This window comes from Conger conger, chromosome 2 (genome assembly GCF_963514075.1).
Source record: "Conger conger chromosome 2, fConCon1.1, whole genome shotgun sequence".
Taxonomy (NCBI): Eukaryota; Metazoa; Chordata; class Actinopteri; order Anguilliformes; family Congridae; genus Conger; species Conger conger.
The window spans coordinates 27353652-27369506 of record NC_083761.1 but is presented as its reverse complement, the minus strand read 5'-3'; the positions used below and the strand labels follow the sequence as shown (position 1 = coordinate 27369506).

Sequence of the window (15855 nt, the reverse complement as noted above, 5' to 3'; positions counted from 1 at the left end):
ACCCACGCAGACACAGGGAGAACATGCAAACTCTGCACAGAGAGGCCCCGGCCGGATTCGAACCCAGGACCTCCTTGCTGTGAGGCGGCAGTGCTACCCACTACACCATCCGTGCCGCCACTTCCTGTTTCACTAGAAAATAAAAAAAGAGGTAACAAGCATGCAAAATCCCTTTTCCAACCATCAGCATGGGAAAAGCCCAAGAACTGTCAATTCAAAAGACACAGATGGTTATTGACCACCCTTACAAAACAAAACCAAGCATCTTGAGTTTGCCAAACTTTATTGGAATTATGACTGGAAGAGTCATAGCTATGGACAGCTATGGTCAGATGTGACCAAAATGTATCGTCTTGGCAATACACACCATGAACATGTTTGGTGGCGAAATGGAATGAATGCAAGGAGAAGCACCTCATACCTGTCAAATGTGGCTCTAGGTCACAGATGTTTTAGAGATGTATTGCTGCCAGTGGTCCAGGGGAACTATTTAAGATCAATGGCACAATGAATTCTTGGGAGAAAATCTGGTTGCCACTGCTAGGAAACTGAATCTTAGTCATAGGTAGATTGTCCAGCAGGACAATCATTCCAAGCATACACCATCTCGGTCCCAAGACTTAAATCCCATTAAAAACCTATGGTCTGATATCCCCAAGGATATCAATGATTCTGAAAAGTTATGCATGGCGGAATCGTCCCACCAAATGTGTTCTATAACATTATTGGACTCATGGCTGTCATCTTTGTCAGGGGTGTTTGCACAAACACAAAGTATTAAACCAGGGGTGCCAATAATTGTGGAACCTGTTTTTTGGGGAAATATATTTTTTGTTTGAAAAATGTAAGACTTTGGTTGATTCCATTGAAACATTAATAGAGTGTACTACTTTATGCATGTTGGAAAAAATAGAATTTTTTTGTTTACATGACTTTTTGTGCATATTTATCAAGGGTGGCAATAATTCTGTCCCACTGTATATTATTATATACCATATAAAAATGTTTCCATATGGAAATAAATTAATGCTATACATTCAGCAGAACAATGCAGTTATGACGCTCTAAACACAAAATAATTGCCAACATGATTCACTACTTCTAATTCAAATTAAAAGATGAGACAAATTTGCTTGGCCCACTAAGTGAGATACTATTTCGAAGTTTGTCTATATATTGTCTAGTTCAAGAAAATGCATTTTCGACGTCACAGACACGACAGCAGAGAGATCACGTTCCTTCAAGAGAAGACAGGGTCATGAAAACATGCTTCTCCGGTCAAGTACGCTTGTTGACAAGCTATTTTGCAGGAGTTTACCCTGGGACTGCCCCCCGCTTTCATTGGGCGGATCTGTGACTTTTGCAATCGATTCGCCACTCTATTGGATGCAGTCATTGTGATATGGCTATAGTTGTGCTTTACAAAATCATAACGACTTCAAGAGAGGGAGCAGTAATTTGGGGATATCTTATTTAAGACATTCGTGTCAGCAATTAATTGGAAGCTCTGTTTAGTACTAGCTTACTTGCTATTAACGGTTTGTTTCCGCAATGAAGTTTGTGAGGTTTCTAATGAAAAATGCTGCTCTGGCCAATGTGCCAAAGCACATTGATCATTTTTCTAAGTTTTCGCCTTCACCTTTATCTATGAAACAATTCATTGATTTCGGTAAGTAGCTTGCTACTTCTGCTGTTGGAAATGAAAACTATACTTCTATAACTAAGAGTACCTGTTTTATTTGGTGGTTTTGTGGTACACTGTAGCCCATCGCGTAAGGCTCGATACGTTCACCAATTGTGTGTATGTGTGAATTATTAGCCATCGCAAGAGTCGTGCAAGTATTCTAGTTAGATAAGGTAAATTATCTCGCGAACAACAAGAACATAACCTGCCTGGCGGTTGCTAGCTACAGAATTTGGGGTTATCAATGTGACATTCTTCGGTTATGTGGACAGGACTCAAAGGAACAGAAATGAGTAAATTGTATTTGTAATTTGTATTTATTTGGGTTCTGCAAAAGCTTAAACAGTGGCACAATGCGATATATTTCTATGCATATCTTTTAACACTTTATGGGGTTTACACAAAGAATACGGTTGCAATTTAGCAATATTACCTTCATAGCTAACTGCAGTCCATAGACGCATCCAGTCATGCGTCTGCATGCAGTTCCGAGCTAGCATTGCATCAGAATTATATGTGGTCTGCGAGGTGGATAGCCAGGGAATCCACCAGCTAGCTCGCTGCTACTAACATAATAGCGCTTAAACTTGTATATTCTGCGTGCAATAGATGTGATTTCTGCAATGCAGTGTTGTGTTTATTAAAAAAACAGCAGTAATTAGATATTGTCCCAAGGCAACACTGCTGTAAATGATACTCGTACTCCGTACGAACTGGGCAATATCGCCACACTGCAGGAAAACAACACAATGATAGACCTGGCGTGACAGTGTCTTCGTCAATCCTAGAAAACTACAATGCTATATGTTAATATTTTATAGTGTCATGTGGATTAACATTTGTCCTGGATTGCTCAGTGATTTCAGCCTTTGGAAAACACTGCACGTCAAAATAACTCCTTTTCTTTGCTGTGTTTACTTTTTTGTGCAAAAGTGCATCGACCGTGATGTCTTTATTTATTTATGATTTTTTGAATGTATTTATTTATATGAAAGATACGGGAAAATAATGGCTGCCTGTTTTTTCTTTTCTTTTTTAAATACTTTTTTAGATGCGAAACGGCTCTGGGTGAACCAGTTGTAGGCCCATGTCTTAACCCGCAGAAAAATATGAGATCAGGAGTTTAATATTCTGTTCAGTTTCTATAAAGTCGGCTACTCATCAACCTTCTGTGCTGACAAGGCTGTCTGACTTTGCATTAACTTGAAATAGTTGTTTGTATTGACCTGCCCTGACTTGGTCACTGCTACCCAAACTGTCTTATAGTAATGCTTTATGCAGAAGCTATGATGCAGGCTTGTCATGGTTGAAGATCATGGCTAAACCCTTGCTTTTTGCAGGTTCCACAAATGCCTGTGAAAGAACCTCTTTTGCCTTCCTGAGACAAGAGCTGCCTGTGCGTCTGTCCAACATTATGAAGGAGATCAACTTGCTGCCCGACCGTCTGCTGACCACCCCATCAGTGCAGCTGGTGCACAGCTGGTAAGAGAATAGTGTAATAGCTAGAGGTGGGAGTAAATTTTTCTCTAAACAATGATAAGATGATACAGCAAAAATATTTGTGCATGGCTTAAAAGGCTATATATTTATTGATCATATGGAAAAAGTCTCAAAGATTACATCCAAGTGCTTTTAATTTTAGCTCAGGAAAATAAGAAAAGGATGGATTGTATGTTTTATCTTGTTTATCTTGTTCTTGAAACATTCACACTTGGAACTAATGTTTCTGTTTTAACTGAAGGGTGTTTTGGCAGACTCTTGATTGCTAGCTTTAAATCTACCATGCTGAAACGAATACAAAATATAAGTACCATAGAGTAATTTTGATTCAGATAATTACTTATTATGAAACAGTATTCACTCGCTAAGTTGCATATTAAGACAACAGAACTGTTATCGTTTCTCTGAAATGTTTCCCTTTAAAAGCTTAAGAAACATTTAAATGTATTTTTAGCAGTTTCCACAATTTCATTACTCGTATTTGCCATTCTTCCGTTCGTTCCAACAGTTAAGCAGTTAAGATAGCCTTAACTGCTATCTTCCTATATTATTAATAGTATGCCCTTTGTCCCACATTCATGCATCGTAACTGACTCCTTCGGCCCAGTGTGCGTAATACGTGCAGTGAACTTTGTCCTAATTCCGCTCCCCCTTTTACCACCAGTCACGTGATCAGTTGTTTTCGAGGTTTGCTTGGCCGTCTACTGGATAACGAAAGAACGCGATGCCAAACTGTAACAGTGATGTGTTGGATTTTCGTATATTAATTGTTAAAGTTAAAAGAGAAATAATTACGAAAATACATATTGTAGTAAATCGCTTTCTCTAAATGTAATACATTGCTAAATACCTTTAGATTTGGGGGTGGGAGGACCTCCTTCCTCCTCAGTTGTGGGCTCGTATTGTTTTTGTACTGTTGAGTGTAGAGGACGTTTAGTTCCCACTACTGCTGGCTTGCTTTGATTATCGATAGATGACCAATCTGTGTACATAATTTGGGGGGGGGGGGAGGCATAGATCCTTAGAACTGCAGCCCCCTGGGAGATAAAAAAAAATAAAAATAATAACAGCTATGAAATTATAATCTGAAAATGATTAATTCTACAGGGAATTGAGGGAATTAGTCCAATAATGGAAAATACAAACTACTCATCTGTTGATCGCAAATTACAACATTTTGTTTTGTTATATTGGACAGTTGTAACCCTGTTAAGAGCCACAAGGAAGGTGCCAACACCATGAAATGGCATCCTGAAGTCAAGAAAAACAAGTTGTGCTGTCAAATTATGACTTGATTTATGCTCCCTCCGCCTGCATGTCTGTACAAATGGTCATATTTCCGAAGATATCCTGGCTTGTGTTTATCTTCTTGTGGTTGAATGTTTTATTAGTTGAGGTGCATTAGATTTGCACCTCAACTCAGGTTCCCAGTAAGCTCATTATCTTCGCAACACCAGTAAATGGGTACATGAAAACTTTACTATACCGGGGAGTTTAAAATAGGTTTGACATCAAGAAAAAAATACATATTAATCAAGATTATATCACAAAATCATACTTGAATTTCCCTTTTCAATGTATTCAGCATGCATACATGGATATACTTACAGTTTATGTTTTTCTATGTGTGTGGGGGTGTGGTGCACCAAGACAGAGACATTTTGTGTTATGATTACATAGAGATATTTTACAGTTGGCTGGCACAGCACGAGGGTCATATCAGCTGTACTCTTAGAATGGAAAAGTACACCACTCTTCCAGTAATTATAGATGTTCTTGGAAGTGCAAGGGGCAACAGATCTTTCTCCTTAAATTGCCAGATAATACTGTATATTACTCATATGCTAAATGGATTCATACTGAACATCAGTTATACTGAAAGGAATTCCATAGAGAAAAGATATAGGCCATAAACATCAGAAATGTTACCCTGTTTTTAGTAGGATTAAGCAGAACAAACTTCAGGTACTTGAGCTATGGTTGCTAGGCTTTGGTTGTAACCGAAGAGTAGATTTTGACATACTTTTACCACTCCAAGATGGCTTGCTTTGCTGGCATTGTTTGGTCCTTATGTTAAGAGACAACAGCAACAGATGTTACCAATTCTAGACCTTTTTGTTAGCTTTCTTGTGCATGAACTAATGATGAAGAGACACACATCCAGTAAGAAACAGCCACTTGTCTAATTCATTTTCTCCCATTAAATGTGGAGACTATGTCTGTAATTACTACACGGATCACTGGAAATGAATTGGAATGCCCTTAAATTAAAGCTGACAGTCTACACTTTAACCTCCTACTCATTGCTTTATTTCCACTCCAATGTGCTGGACTACAGAGACAAAACAATAAAAGATACATCACTGTCCAAATACTTGCAAACTGCACCGTATGTTGTGAGCCTGATCTGATCATATCTGTCTGTGTGTTTAGGTATGTCCAGAGCTTGATGGAAATCCTGGATTTCCTTGACAAAAGCCCAGGTGACCACAGAGTTCTGGGAGAGTAAGTTTTATTTTATTTCATGTATTTATTTTATTTATTTACGAGGGACATTAATCAACGTTTTCAGTTTCCATGTAAATGTGCCAGAGTTAAATAATGAGCTAATAGTCCCTAACCCGCACGTCTTTGTGCATGTTCTGCCCTGTTCTTCTGATTTCACTGATCCAGTGTTATCAACACCATTTGTCTGCCCGCCAGGTTTGTGGACACGTTGGTGACCATTAGGAACAGGCACAATGACGTGGTGCCTACTATGGCACAGGGCGTGATCGAGTATAAGGAGGCCTTCGGCCAGGACCCCGTCACTAGCCAAAACATCCAATACTTCCTGGACCGCTTCTACATGAGCCGCATTTCCATCCGAATGCTCATCAATCAGCACAGTAAGTCAGACTTCAAATCGCACTGCTCGCTCCTTATCTGAACCGATTTCCCATTGACGCTTAGGTTCAATTCCCTAACTAATCTAGATTCAAGTCCAGTGCTATCAATGAGTAACTGGCAGCTGCTCAGGCATTATGTAACTTATCTGTGCCGTACAAAGACGTTCTGCAGCATCAAGGAGGTTCACAGTAACCCTTTGAACTGCTGACACATAAACAGTGTATGCCAAGGGCACGATATCAAATTAGTCATGATTAAAATTTCCTCATGTTCAGCAGTTTTTATAATAGACAGAGCACTGGAAGCTGCTCCCAGTGTGGTTATATGGCAACTTTATCTTGAGTCAAATTAGCAGTGGAGTGCCAGGCTTCCAAAAGTATAATCTTGCCTCTTTGCTTCAAAGGCCTTCTTCTTTGTCTTGAATCCAATCATGCCTGTCATCTGACAGTCATGCTTTTCTATGTTGCTTTTGTCCCACTTTCATTTGCTGTTGGTTGCCTAATTTTCCATCCCAACCCTACTTCCCTTTTTTCAGCACTGATCTTTGATGGAACTACAAACCCACTTCACCCGAACACTATTGGGTGCATCGACCCTCACTGTGAAGTGGCAGAGGTTGTAAGAGGTACAGTGAAACTTCAGCTTTTTATTTTCTGTTGTGGCTGTAAAAGCAACATGTTTGAAGAGATAAGACATAGATCACACTGGAGCTTATGTGTTTTGAACTCTGGTTCCAGGGGTAGTCAGTCAACCATTATCTCTGGACCCAGATTTTATTGTTTTACAGCTTTGCCAAATCTTTCATTTTGCTTCCCATTTTGTCTTGTTTTTGTTTGCATTCTTCCAGATGCGTATGAAAGTGCAAAACTGCTCTGTGACCAGTACTACTTTGGCTCACCTGGCCTCGAGCTTCAAGAATTGAACAGTAAGTGGTATTTCAATACCCAGTAATGTGCCTTGTGTTCACTTTCTGCATGACGTAATTCAGATTAAATGCAGAATTGATGGTAGTCACCTTTCTTTACTAATTTCACACACTATTAATTTACAAATAACCCTCTTTGTACTGTGCTTCAATACATAAATAACTTGTTCATCTTACGGATGACTCAGCAGAATCTGTCGTCTTCCCTACAGCAAATATAATAGACCAGTTTAGATGGGTTGCTGCCTGTGTCAATATTGACATTGGCTGACTGAATTCCTATTACTCTGTGAATAATGTTCAATGTCCAGTGTTTGTATCTGTACAGTTTTGAATTAATGCCTTTTTCTTACCTAGCCAACCAGAAGGGGCAAGCAATCAACATGGTCTATGTCCCCTCCCATCTCTACCACATGCTGTTTGAGCTCTTCAAGGTAGGATGATGTTAATTTATTTCCAAAGCACACTTGCGGGAAGATGTTATTGGAAATTATAATTATTTGTTCATATGAATGGTTAACTGGTCCTGTTTTTCCTCTCCCAGAATGCTATGAGGGCCACCATTGAAAACCATGAAGCAAGTAGCTTCCTCCCACCCATTCAAGTTATGGTTGCCATTGGTGGAGAAGACCTGACAATCAAGGTATGTGCATTCTTATGGTTGGTTGGCATTGGCATTTACATATCCAAAACACTGCACAATTGATGCTTCTCATGCACCCATTCATACACACACTTACACACCAATTGCGTGTCATGCAAGGTACCAAGCACCAAGTCAGGAGCATTTGGGGGTCAGGTGTCTTGCTCAGGGACATTCGACACACCCACACCCATTCGAACTGGCAACCCTCTGACTGCCAGATGACTGCTCTTACCGCCTGAGCCAATGTAGCCCTATTCAAATTCAAGAACTGCGCATGACCTCTAAACCTGGCTGAAGCTTTAATGCGAATTGCTCAATCGAGCGCCATCAATAGTGAATTCCCATATATAATCAAACAAGGTGGGTGCAGAAATCAATGGTATAATGCCCTGTGCATCAGGTTTGGCTGTTCTAGGTAGTAAAACAACTTTTAAATGTTAAACAGAAATGGGAAATGTCAGTAAAAATAGCCTAGATTTACAATTACATTTACATTTCAGTCATTTGGCAGACGCTTTTAATCCAAAGCAATTTACAAGTGCATAGGTTCTTCCACAGGTTAAAGCATCACATCCATAGTAAAATACACATGAAATGCTGTTCTAAACATACAGTCATCATAAGTGCAATTATATATATATATTCTTTGGGTTAGACAAGAGGAATAGGGATATCGGAAAGGGGAGGGGGGAAACTGCTGATAAAATTAACCTTCCAATAATCCGAGATCTTCCACCACAAATGAGAAGCGCTATATGAATTCACATTGTTATTATTATCCAATCGTTTCACTACCTCAGTCACCATTTGTGCACATTTCGTAAATTGCTCCTTTTCTTATGAATGGGTTATGTAAGGTTGAGCCCTTCTTGTAATCTGATAATTAGGGTCATAGCCTGCAACTAATCCAAGTTAAAATTGATCAGATTTGGCACTGCCTGGAAAATTATAAGCCTTTTAACCCAGTCTGGATTTGTGGGACTTTCTCTGGCTCTAGCTGGATACATTTATAGCCGTACATATGCGTTTGTGAGGAGTGAATGAAGGGAATTGTCATTGTTAACTCAACATGAAGGTGTTGATATGTGCTGCTAGCCAGCACAGCTAGCCAGCACAGTGTAACTACATTACTCTGCCTCAACAGTATGTTTTTTTTTTTTTTTTCCGGTTTGACAACTCTTACAAAAACAACCCTGTGACTGTGGCATGTTTTTCTCCTGATTCAGATGAGTGATCAAGGTGGTGGTGTCCCCTTCAGGAAGATTGAGAGACTCTTTAGTTACATGTACTCAACCGCTCCTGCCCCACAAATAGGCCGCCACGAAATGGCACCTCTGGTGAGTCTCCCTTCTAGCAACATTTGGCACATACGTTGCTATTGTATTCTAATATGAGTACATGCTACAGTATCTAAATAGTGCTCTCTGTTGTTGTTCTTTCCAAATCTGCTTCTGCCACCTTCAAATTCTATACACACCATGTTTACTGTTTACTAGATAACCAAACCCTTGACATAATGCCGTTGACAGCAATTCTTTTATTATGCTATTATTAGGCGATAATTATTTAGGCCATAATTATATGAGGGTTTCCTTTGGTAATAATCAGCCATGACACTTGAAAAGTGGCATCTAAAATACCGCATGCAGCGAAAAAACATGTGAAAACAAAAAGTGAATTTGTCAACCTCACCCACATGAATTTCTTTACATTTACTCAATGCTACAGTCATGATATTTTACAAGTTACACGGTTACCCCCTACTGCTATTTGTTCACAAAAGACCAAGTGATGTGGGCTAAATGCTAGCTATTGCTAATGATGGTGTTGCAAACGAAAGCTTGCACAAACCTACATCACCTGGTTCTATCTGTTAACTTTTGTGCACAAATAGCAGTAGGAGGTTCTATCAAATTTGTTGGAAATAAACATCAACTTGCTTACATTTACTCAATGCTACATTCATGATAATGTATAAGTTCACCAGCTCGTCTATGTTAATTTATAATGAATTTGACGGAAACCCCTACTGCTATTTGTTCGCAAAAGTTAATAGATAGGACCAGGTGATGTCGGTTTGTTAGCGTTTAGCGTAATAGTCTAATGAGACTAATTATACACAGTTCTGTCATTGTGCTAGAATTACCATGAATTTGACTGGAGAATGAGTGTTCCAGTTCAATTTTCTTTCTGATTACCGTATTTTCCGGACGATAAGGCGCACCGGACTATAAGGCGCACCGTCAATGAATGGCCTATTTTAGAATTTTTTCCATATATAAGACGCACCGGACTATAAGGCGCACACATTATAAGGCGCTAAGTCAACAAAACAGTCAGATACCGTAACTCAGTCAGTCAAACTTTATTAATACAATACAAACCAGCAGTGCAAAAACTCAACGTTGTTCAAACGTTAATGTGCATACTATTCACTTGTTCTCCCAAACGTGGAGGTAAACTTTTCCCTAAATCAGTAAACTCGTAAAAGAAAGGCATTCACAACAACTCACAAGCAACTTACATTGCTTTGCTTTGCCTTACGTATAACACGTACTGTACTGGAAGCAGGTCAAAGTCAAATATAAAAACCTATTGCAAACAGGTATTGCAGTTCAGCTTATTCACCAAGGTGGAGACTACAAGTTAGTGTTACACCTCACATGACATTTGGGAACGCTATTAAAATATTTGATTAAGCCTATACGTAGCTAAATAATCTACCGCCATTGTGAAACCCTCTTGCAAGTTATGTGAAATTTACCTGTACTTTGCCTTTTGCATTTTATGCAGGCAATGAACTATTAAGTCTGCATAAACTGTGAACTTGCTTTGTGAAACCTTAAATCCTGACTTCATCCCAAAACGGCGACAAATTAATCTGGTTAACCGAGTTAGCCACATACATGAAACGGGGTTAGCAAACAACGGTACTGGTGTATAGGCGAGTGACAATGGGGTGCAGGCGTCCTAGGTTGCCTATGTCTGCTAGGACTCTAAACTGCTAAGTGTGCAGTGGTGCGAGTCAAGAGGATGCAGGTTCAAATTAATACAATTTATTCAACATTGTGCAGAGCAGAAATATAATTACGTGGAAAGGTGCAATATGAATAGCTATACGCGAATGGTGTGCAAGAGGTCGTATTATCGAGTCTCCTCGAACCATTCCATGTTTCCCTCTATATACCCAGGGTTTACACGAAAGCACCAAGAAGGACCGCCTCGAAAGTCATTGATGTTCATGTCCTGTGCTAGCGCTGCTGCCTTCATTCGAACAGTGACTGTAGAGACGCTTCTACTTGCTGCTCTCTGTTCAACAACCCACTGTTCGAGTTGGTCCTCCAACTGTGGCCATCTCGCTTTGTGCCCTCGCAAACTCTTTTTATTCTTTTTACTTGGCGCAGGTCTTCTTGCTTCCTCCATTTCCGTACCATTGATTCATTAATGTTGAATTCTCTCGCTGCTGCTCTATTCCCATGTTCTACTGCGTGACTGATAGCTTTGAGTTTGAACTCTGCGTCGTAAGCGTGTCTCTTCAAAGGTGCCATTTTGGGGTCTTTTTTTACAAGTGGTGTATGGGTAAGCACAGTACCTACCGGTATTTGGCGACCCCACCTGACTACCGTAATGCTGCAAACGGTGCGCATTTGTAGTTTACCAGCCGTACTGAAACATTTTGACAGAGCGCCGTGTACAACCACTATGGATCAAACAATTAACAATTTGATCCATATATAAGGCGCACCGGACTATAAGGCGCACTGTCGGATTTTGAGAAAATTAAAGGTTTTTAAGTGCGCCTTATAGTCCGGAAAATACGGTACATCATAATCTTCCAGCACATTCCTTCCATCCAGTCGTAGCTATGATCGCATTAAGACCACAAATAGCACTACAGTATATCCGTTTGAACATTGTGCTTGTGCTTACATACGGCAGAAGACATCTGGCATTCTTATTATAAAGAATATGGAGGTTTGTAGTTAACTGTGAACTTAATGACTGAGGGTGTCTGTGTCATCTGCAGGCTGGGTTTGGCTATGGACTCCCAATCTCACGCCTGTATGCTCAGTACTTCCAAGGAGATCTACAGCTCTACTCCATGGAGGGCTATGGCACTGATGCTGTCCTTCACATGAAGGTAATACTGCACTGCAGGGAACAGCCCATCTAACATTCAGCACTCACCACACCTGGGTCAAATACCTATTTCAAATTATATTATTATTTATGAATATTATATTATTTCATAGCCTTTTAAATAATTTTTATTTGCTCTATTTTGTATGGTAAAATGTTTTTTGTTCATTAAAATACATCAATTCAGCAAAAATGTACATTAGAGAAAGCGTAATAATGCCACTGTTACTCATAGACATCCACAGCCCCTTGTTGTGCACGGTTTAATTGAGAACTACTTTCTACTGAACTACGGCAACTGGATATATCCATGCAAATTCTCAAACACGCCAGTATTCTTGGGCACAGTGTCAACATTGTTTTAAGCCATTGTTTTAACATAGGCTTTCCCTAGATCTGTGTGTGAATTACATTGCTGATCTCCCCTCTCTAGGCGTTGTCAACAGATTCAGTGGAGAAGCTGCCTGTCTATAACAAGACGGCACTGAAACACTACAAAATGAGCCAAGAGGCTGATGACTGGTGTGTGCCCAGCAAAGAGCCCCTGAATCTGGCTATCAACAGATTAGCCAAGTGAGGGACCATCAACCCAAATTCTCAAGTTATTGTCTCGGTAGAGGCCAAGCAAGATGGACCTTGTGCTCCGCTGAATTTGTGGAGGGGAGTCCGGAGAAGACAAAAGACTATTAAAGAGACCAATCTCAGTAGTGGCTGTTGGACTCTGTAGACCATCTTGATTTATTTTGAATCTAGTGACCAGGACTGACCCTGCCCCACCTGTTGTGTTTCTAGCCAAGAAATTAAAACTGAGTTGCGTTGAGCTGAACGAAGGTTTAAACATCACTCAGAACACTGCTGTCATGGGAATTCATGAGATTCTTATTACATCACCATTCCCTTCATAGAAGTTCTGATGAGTGGTTGTAGAAGCACTGTTACCAGGGTCCATAACAAAGGGTAGGCGCCCAGTCACAGGCCTTTGTACTTTGGGAAGGCAATAAGGATCAAGGGCCAAATGTTAGCCAAGACCAAGAGATGATTGGAGGCTTTCGTATGTTGACATGTGGGAGCTGTGTAGAGAGACTAGCCTTAGGCTGAAACTGAACTTCTTAGATTGAAGAGTCTGAAGCATCGTTGTTGATTCTGCGATCAAGTGCATTCTGTTGATATTATTGCAGAGACATGGAAAGAAAGGATGAGAGCCAGCCCTAAACTGAATATGTAGGAAGGATCCTGAGATCATGGCCAAAACAAGAGGCTTTGTTTTTGAGGCTCATATCCTGGTCTGTTGAGACCACTCTCACTAGCGACAGTGCCGTTGGCTCCAGTATAGATGTTTCGGCCACCCCTTTCAATGCAAGTCAATGGTGACAATACTAAGTCAATTTTCTTCCCCCACAAGTAAACGTAGTTGTGATCTTTCTTCATCCTGCACACAGGGAGACATTGCACATGGCCATTTCCCTACTGCCAATTAGAACAACATTGCCACGCCCAAAAACTTCACTTCTGCAGTGTCAAAATGCTTTTCACAAACCCATGGAAAATCACTGGGTGATGTCACAGACGCCCGGCACTCATTTTTTCTACAAGTGTAAATCTTCCAGATATACACTTGGCTCGTATTGTAGTATAGTAGTATCATTTCCTGGATTCAGTCCGCTGTTGTGGCATTTCATGTATGGTCATGTGTGGTATGTAAGGATAAATCTGTGGACCTATCCAAACAATTCCGAAAGTGTTCTGCAGCTGGTTTAAACCAATGCTATACTATTTAAGTTTGATTTAACCTGCTTTCATATTTTGAAGTGAACTGAACAAACAAATGACAACATGTAAGTTTCACTGTTATTGTACCCATCATGTCTAAACTGTCTTCAGAGGCCATGATGTTGTGCCTCAATACTTGTCGGCATTGTGAAATGTAGTTGGTGCTAGAGTGCCCGACAAAACCGCTTGTAGTTTGCCCAGAGTACTTTAGCCTTTACTCTCTATACATCCAGAAATGTATGTCATGTTCGCACCCAGTTGTAACCCCAGAATGTACATGCACACTTGCTGGTATTGGTGTCAGGGTAGTAAATGTATTGTATTAAGGGAAGCTGGTTGTCATCTGTAAGGCTGTTTTTTCAGCCATTTGAAGAAAGTGTGGCATCTGTCTAAAGGTAGTGGGTCCACCAGTTGCACACACAGATTATATTTTTAATGTTTGACCATTAAAAGTTCTTGCCTTTTTGTTTCTTTTTTTATTCCCTTTGCTTTGCATCCCACTTTAAATCACATGCATTTATGTAGATTTAAAAAGATCATATTTTTGTAAAGAAACCATGTTTTATTTCTGAAATGACTATTTTGCTATTGAAGTTAAATAAATGGCTGTTTCAATGAAAAGCTATTGGCCATCTCTGACTGGTTATTAGCACTGCATTGCTTCCCTGGGGATGGGTGAGTAGGCAAGGTGTTCGGTAGGTGCTATGCATCTTGCCAGATTCTCAATTTGACTTCTACACAATGGATTTGGTAGGATTTTAAGTGGATAGAGCTGATCCTGGACTGGAAGTGGGTGGGAATAGAGTGCGGAGAGTTCAGGGGATGTCATCTTTTGTTCTCGCATTGGCTAGAGTCTAATCAATCAGTAACAGGCACAGTCAAAGTCAAATGCACCTTGTGAGCAGGAGAACTAAAAATGTGACCTCAGTTGCTACAGGCTTTAGTGTAATTGAATCAATGAAGAAAATGCTATAACAAAAAATAAATAAAGATATGACTCATTGTGTTTGGGCATAAGCATTTTTGATTCATATTCCCAAACACAAAAGATAGTGCTCACATGAAGATTTTCAGATCATTTGGTTGATTTGCTTTGATAATTTATCAAATAATGATAATTTATGTAATTGGGTACAGTAAATTATTATTATAAAGTAAATCATTGATATGAGAAAATCTGCCACTATTAAACTTAATTAAACTGTAGTTTCATGGTCAGAGGACTACATGCCGACAGATATACAGCTGAATATTTACATGTATTTACAATAAAATTAATCAAAATACGATGAGAATTGGAATCAATTTGGCCAAGTGTGCTCACACACACTCCAGAACAGTGTCTCCTAGTGCCTTACATAATACAAAACAAAACGAGAAAAAATAAAAAATAAACGCAAGACAATAAATGTAAAAGAGGTTAATATAAAGCACAATATACATGATGAATTAGAGAGTATTAGATGAACTAATTTGAGAGTATATACATTACATTACATTACATTACATTAATGGCATTTGGCAGAGCTCTTATCCAGAGTGATGTACAGCAAAGTGCAAAGTGCATACCCAGGGACAAGTCTGCTGAAAGTACAATTTGAACTGCTAACAGTACAACAAAGATAAGGAATAGGGCCTATTTGATTAATGGATTATATTTATACCTAAACCTTTTTTTAACCTTTATTTTACAGTATATTTTTGTGCTGTATATACATTACATCCATATCGAGTAATCTGTGTATGAATTACAGGCCTTTTTATACATAGTCCCTCCATTGTACCAGACCAAATTTAATTGGACAAATTAACATGATCTGAAATAAAAGTTGTCCTGTTTAGTACTTGGTTGCATGTCGTTGCAACCGATTGATATCACTGGAGACTGTACTGCACTTCTCTGGTGATGTTATGTCGGGCCTGTACTCAGCCATCTTCAGTTCCCGTTTGTTTCTGGAGTGTTTTTTCCTTCAGTCTAGTCTTTAGCAAGTGAAATGCATGTTGAATTGGGTCCAGGACAGGTGATTGATTTGGCCAGTCTAGACATTCCACTTTTTGGCCCTGAAAAACTCTGTTTGCTTCAGCAGCGTGTTTGCACGGCCATTGTCCTGCTGCCAGGTGAAGCACCATGCAATAAGTTTGAGTCATACATAATTAATGAATGCTTCATGGTGGACCAGAGAAAGATAAGCCCTTTTACAGTAGGTCCTGAATTACTGGCACCTTTCATAAATATGCACAAAAAATACTGTAAATGAAAACATAATACCGTTATTGACATAAAATGTATTTTCCAACATG

At 39.6% G+C, this 15855-nt stretch overlaps 1 protein-coding gene across 1 annotated transcript; it reads left to right on the top strand.

Moving 5' to 3' along the window:
- The first annotated feature begins 1409 nt into the window (after positions 1-1409).
- pdk2a (pyruvate dehydrogenase kinase 2a) lies at positions 1410-14179 on the top strand. Its single transcript, XM_061231695.1, has 11 exons — positions 1410-1669; positions 3025-3166; positions 5618-5689; positions 5888-6072; positions 6609-6698; positions 6921-6998; positions 7356-7432; positions 7543-7641; positions 8871-8981; positions 11672-11785; positions 12218-14179. Exons 1-11 carry the CDS (start codon positions 1552-1554, stop codon positions 12359-12361), a joined length of 1230 nt encoding a protein of 409 aa, XP_061087679.1. The 5' UTR covers positions 1410-1551; the 3' UTR covers positions 12362-14179.
- Positions 14180-15855: the final 1676 nt, after the last annotated feature.

Bases quoted from the DNA above. Each gene is read 5' to 3' on its own strand.
- pdk2a (XM_061231695.1), top strand. From the start codon at position 1,552: ATGAAGTTTGTGAGGTTTCTAATGAAAAATGCTGCTCTGGCCAATGTG. The intron at 7,642-8,870 runs GTATGTGCATTC...CTCCTGATTCAG, and splicing joins GAGAAGACCTGACAATCAAG to ATGAGTGATCAAGGTGGTGG. The intron at 8,982-11,671 runs GTGAGTCTCCCT...TGTCATCTGCAG, and splicing joins GCCACGAAATGGCACCTCTG to GCTGGGTTTGGCTATGGACT.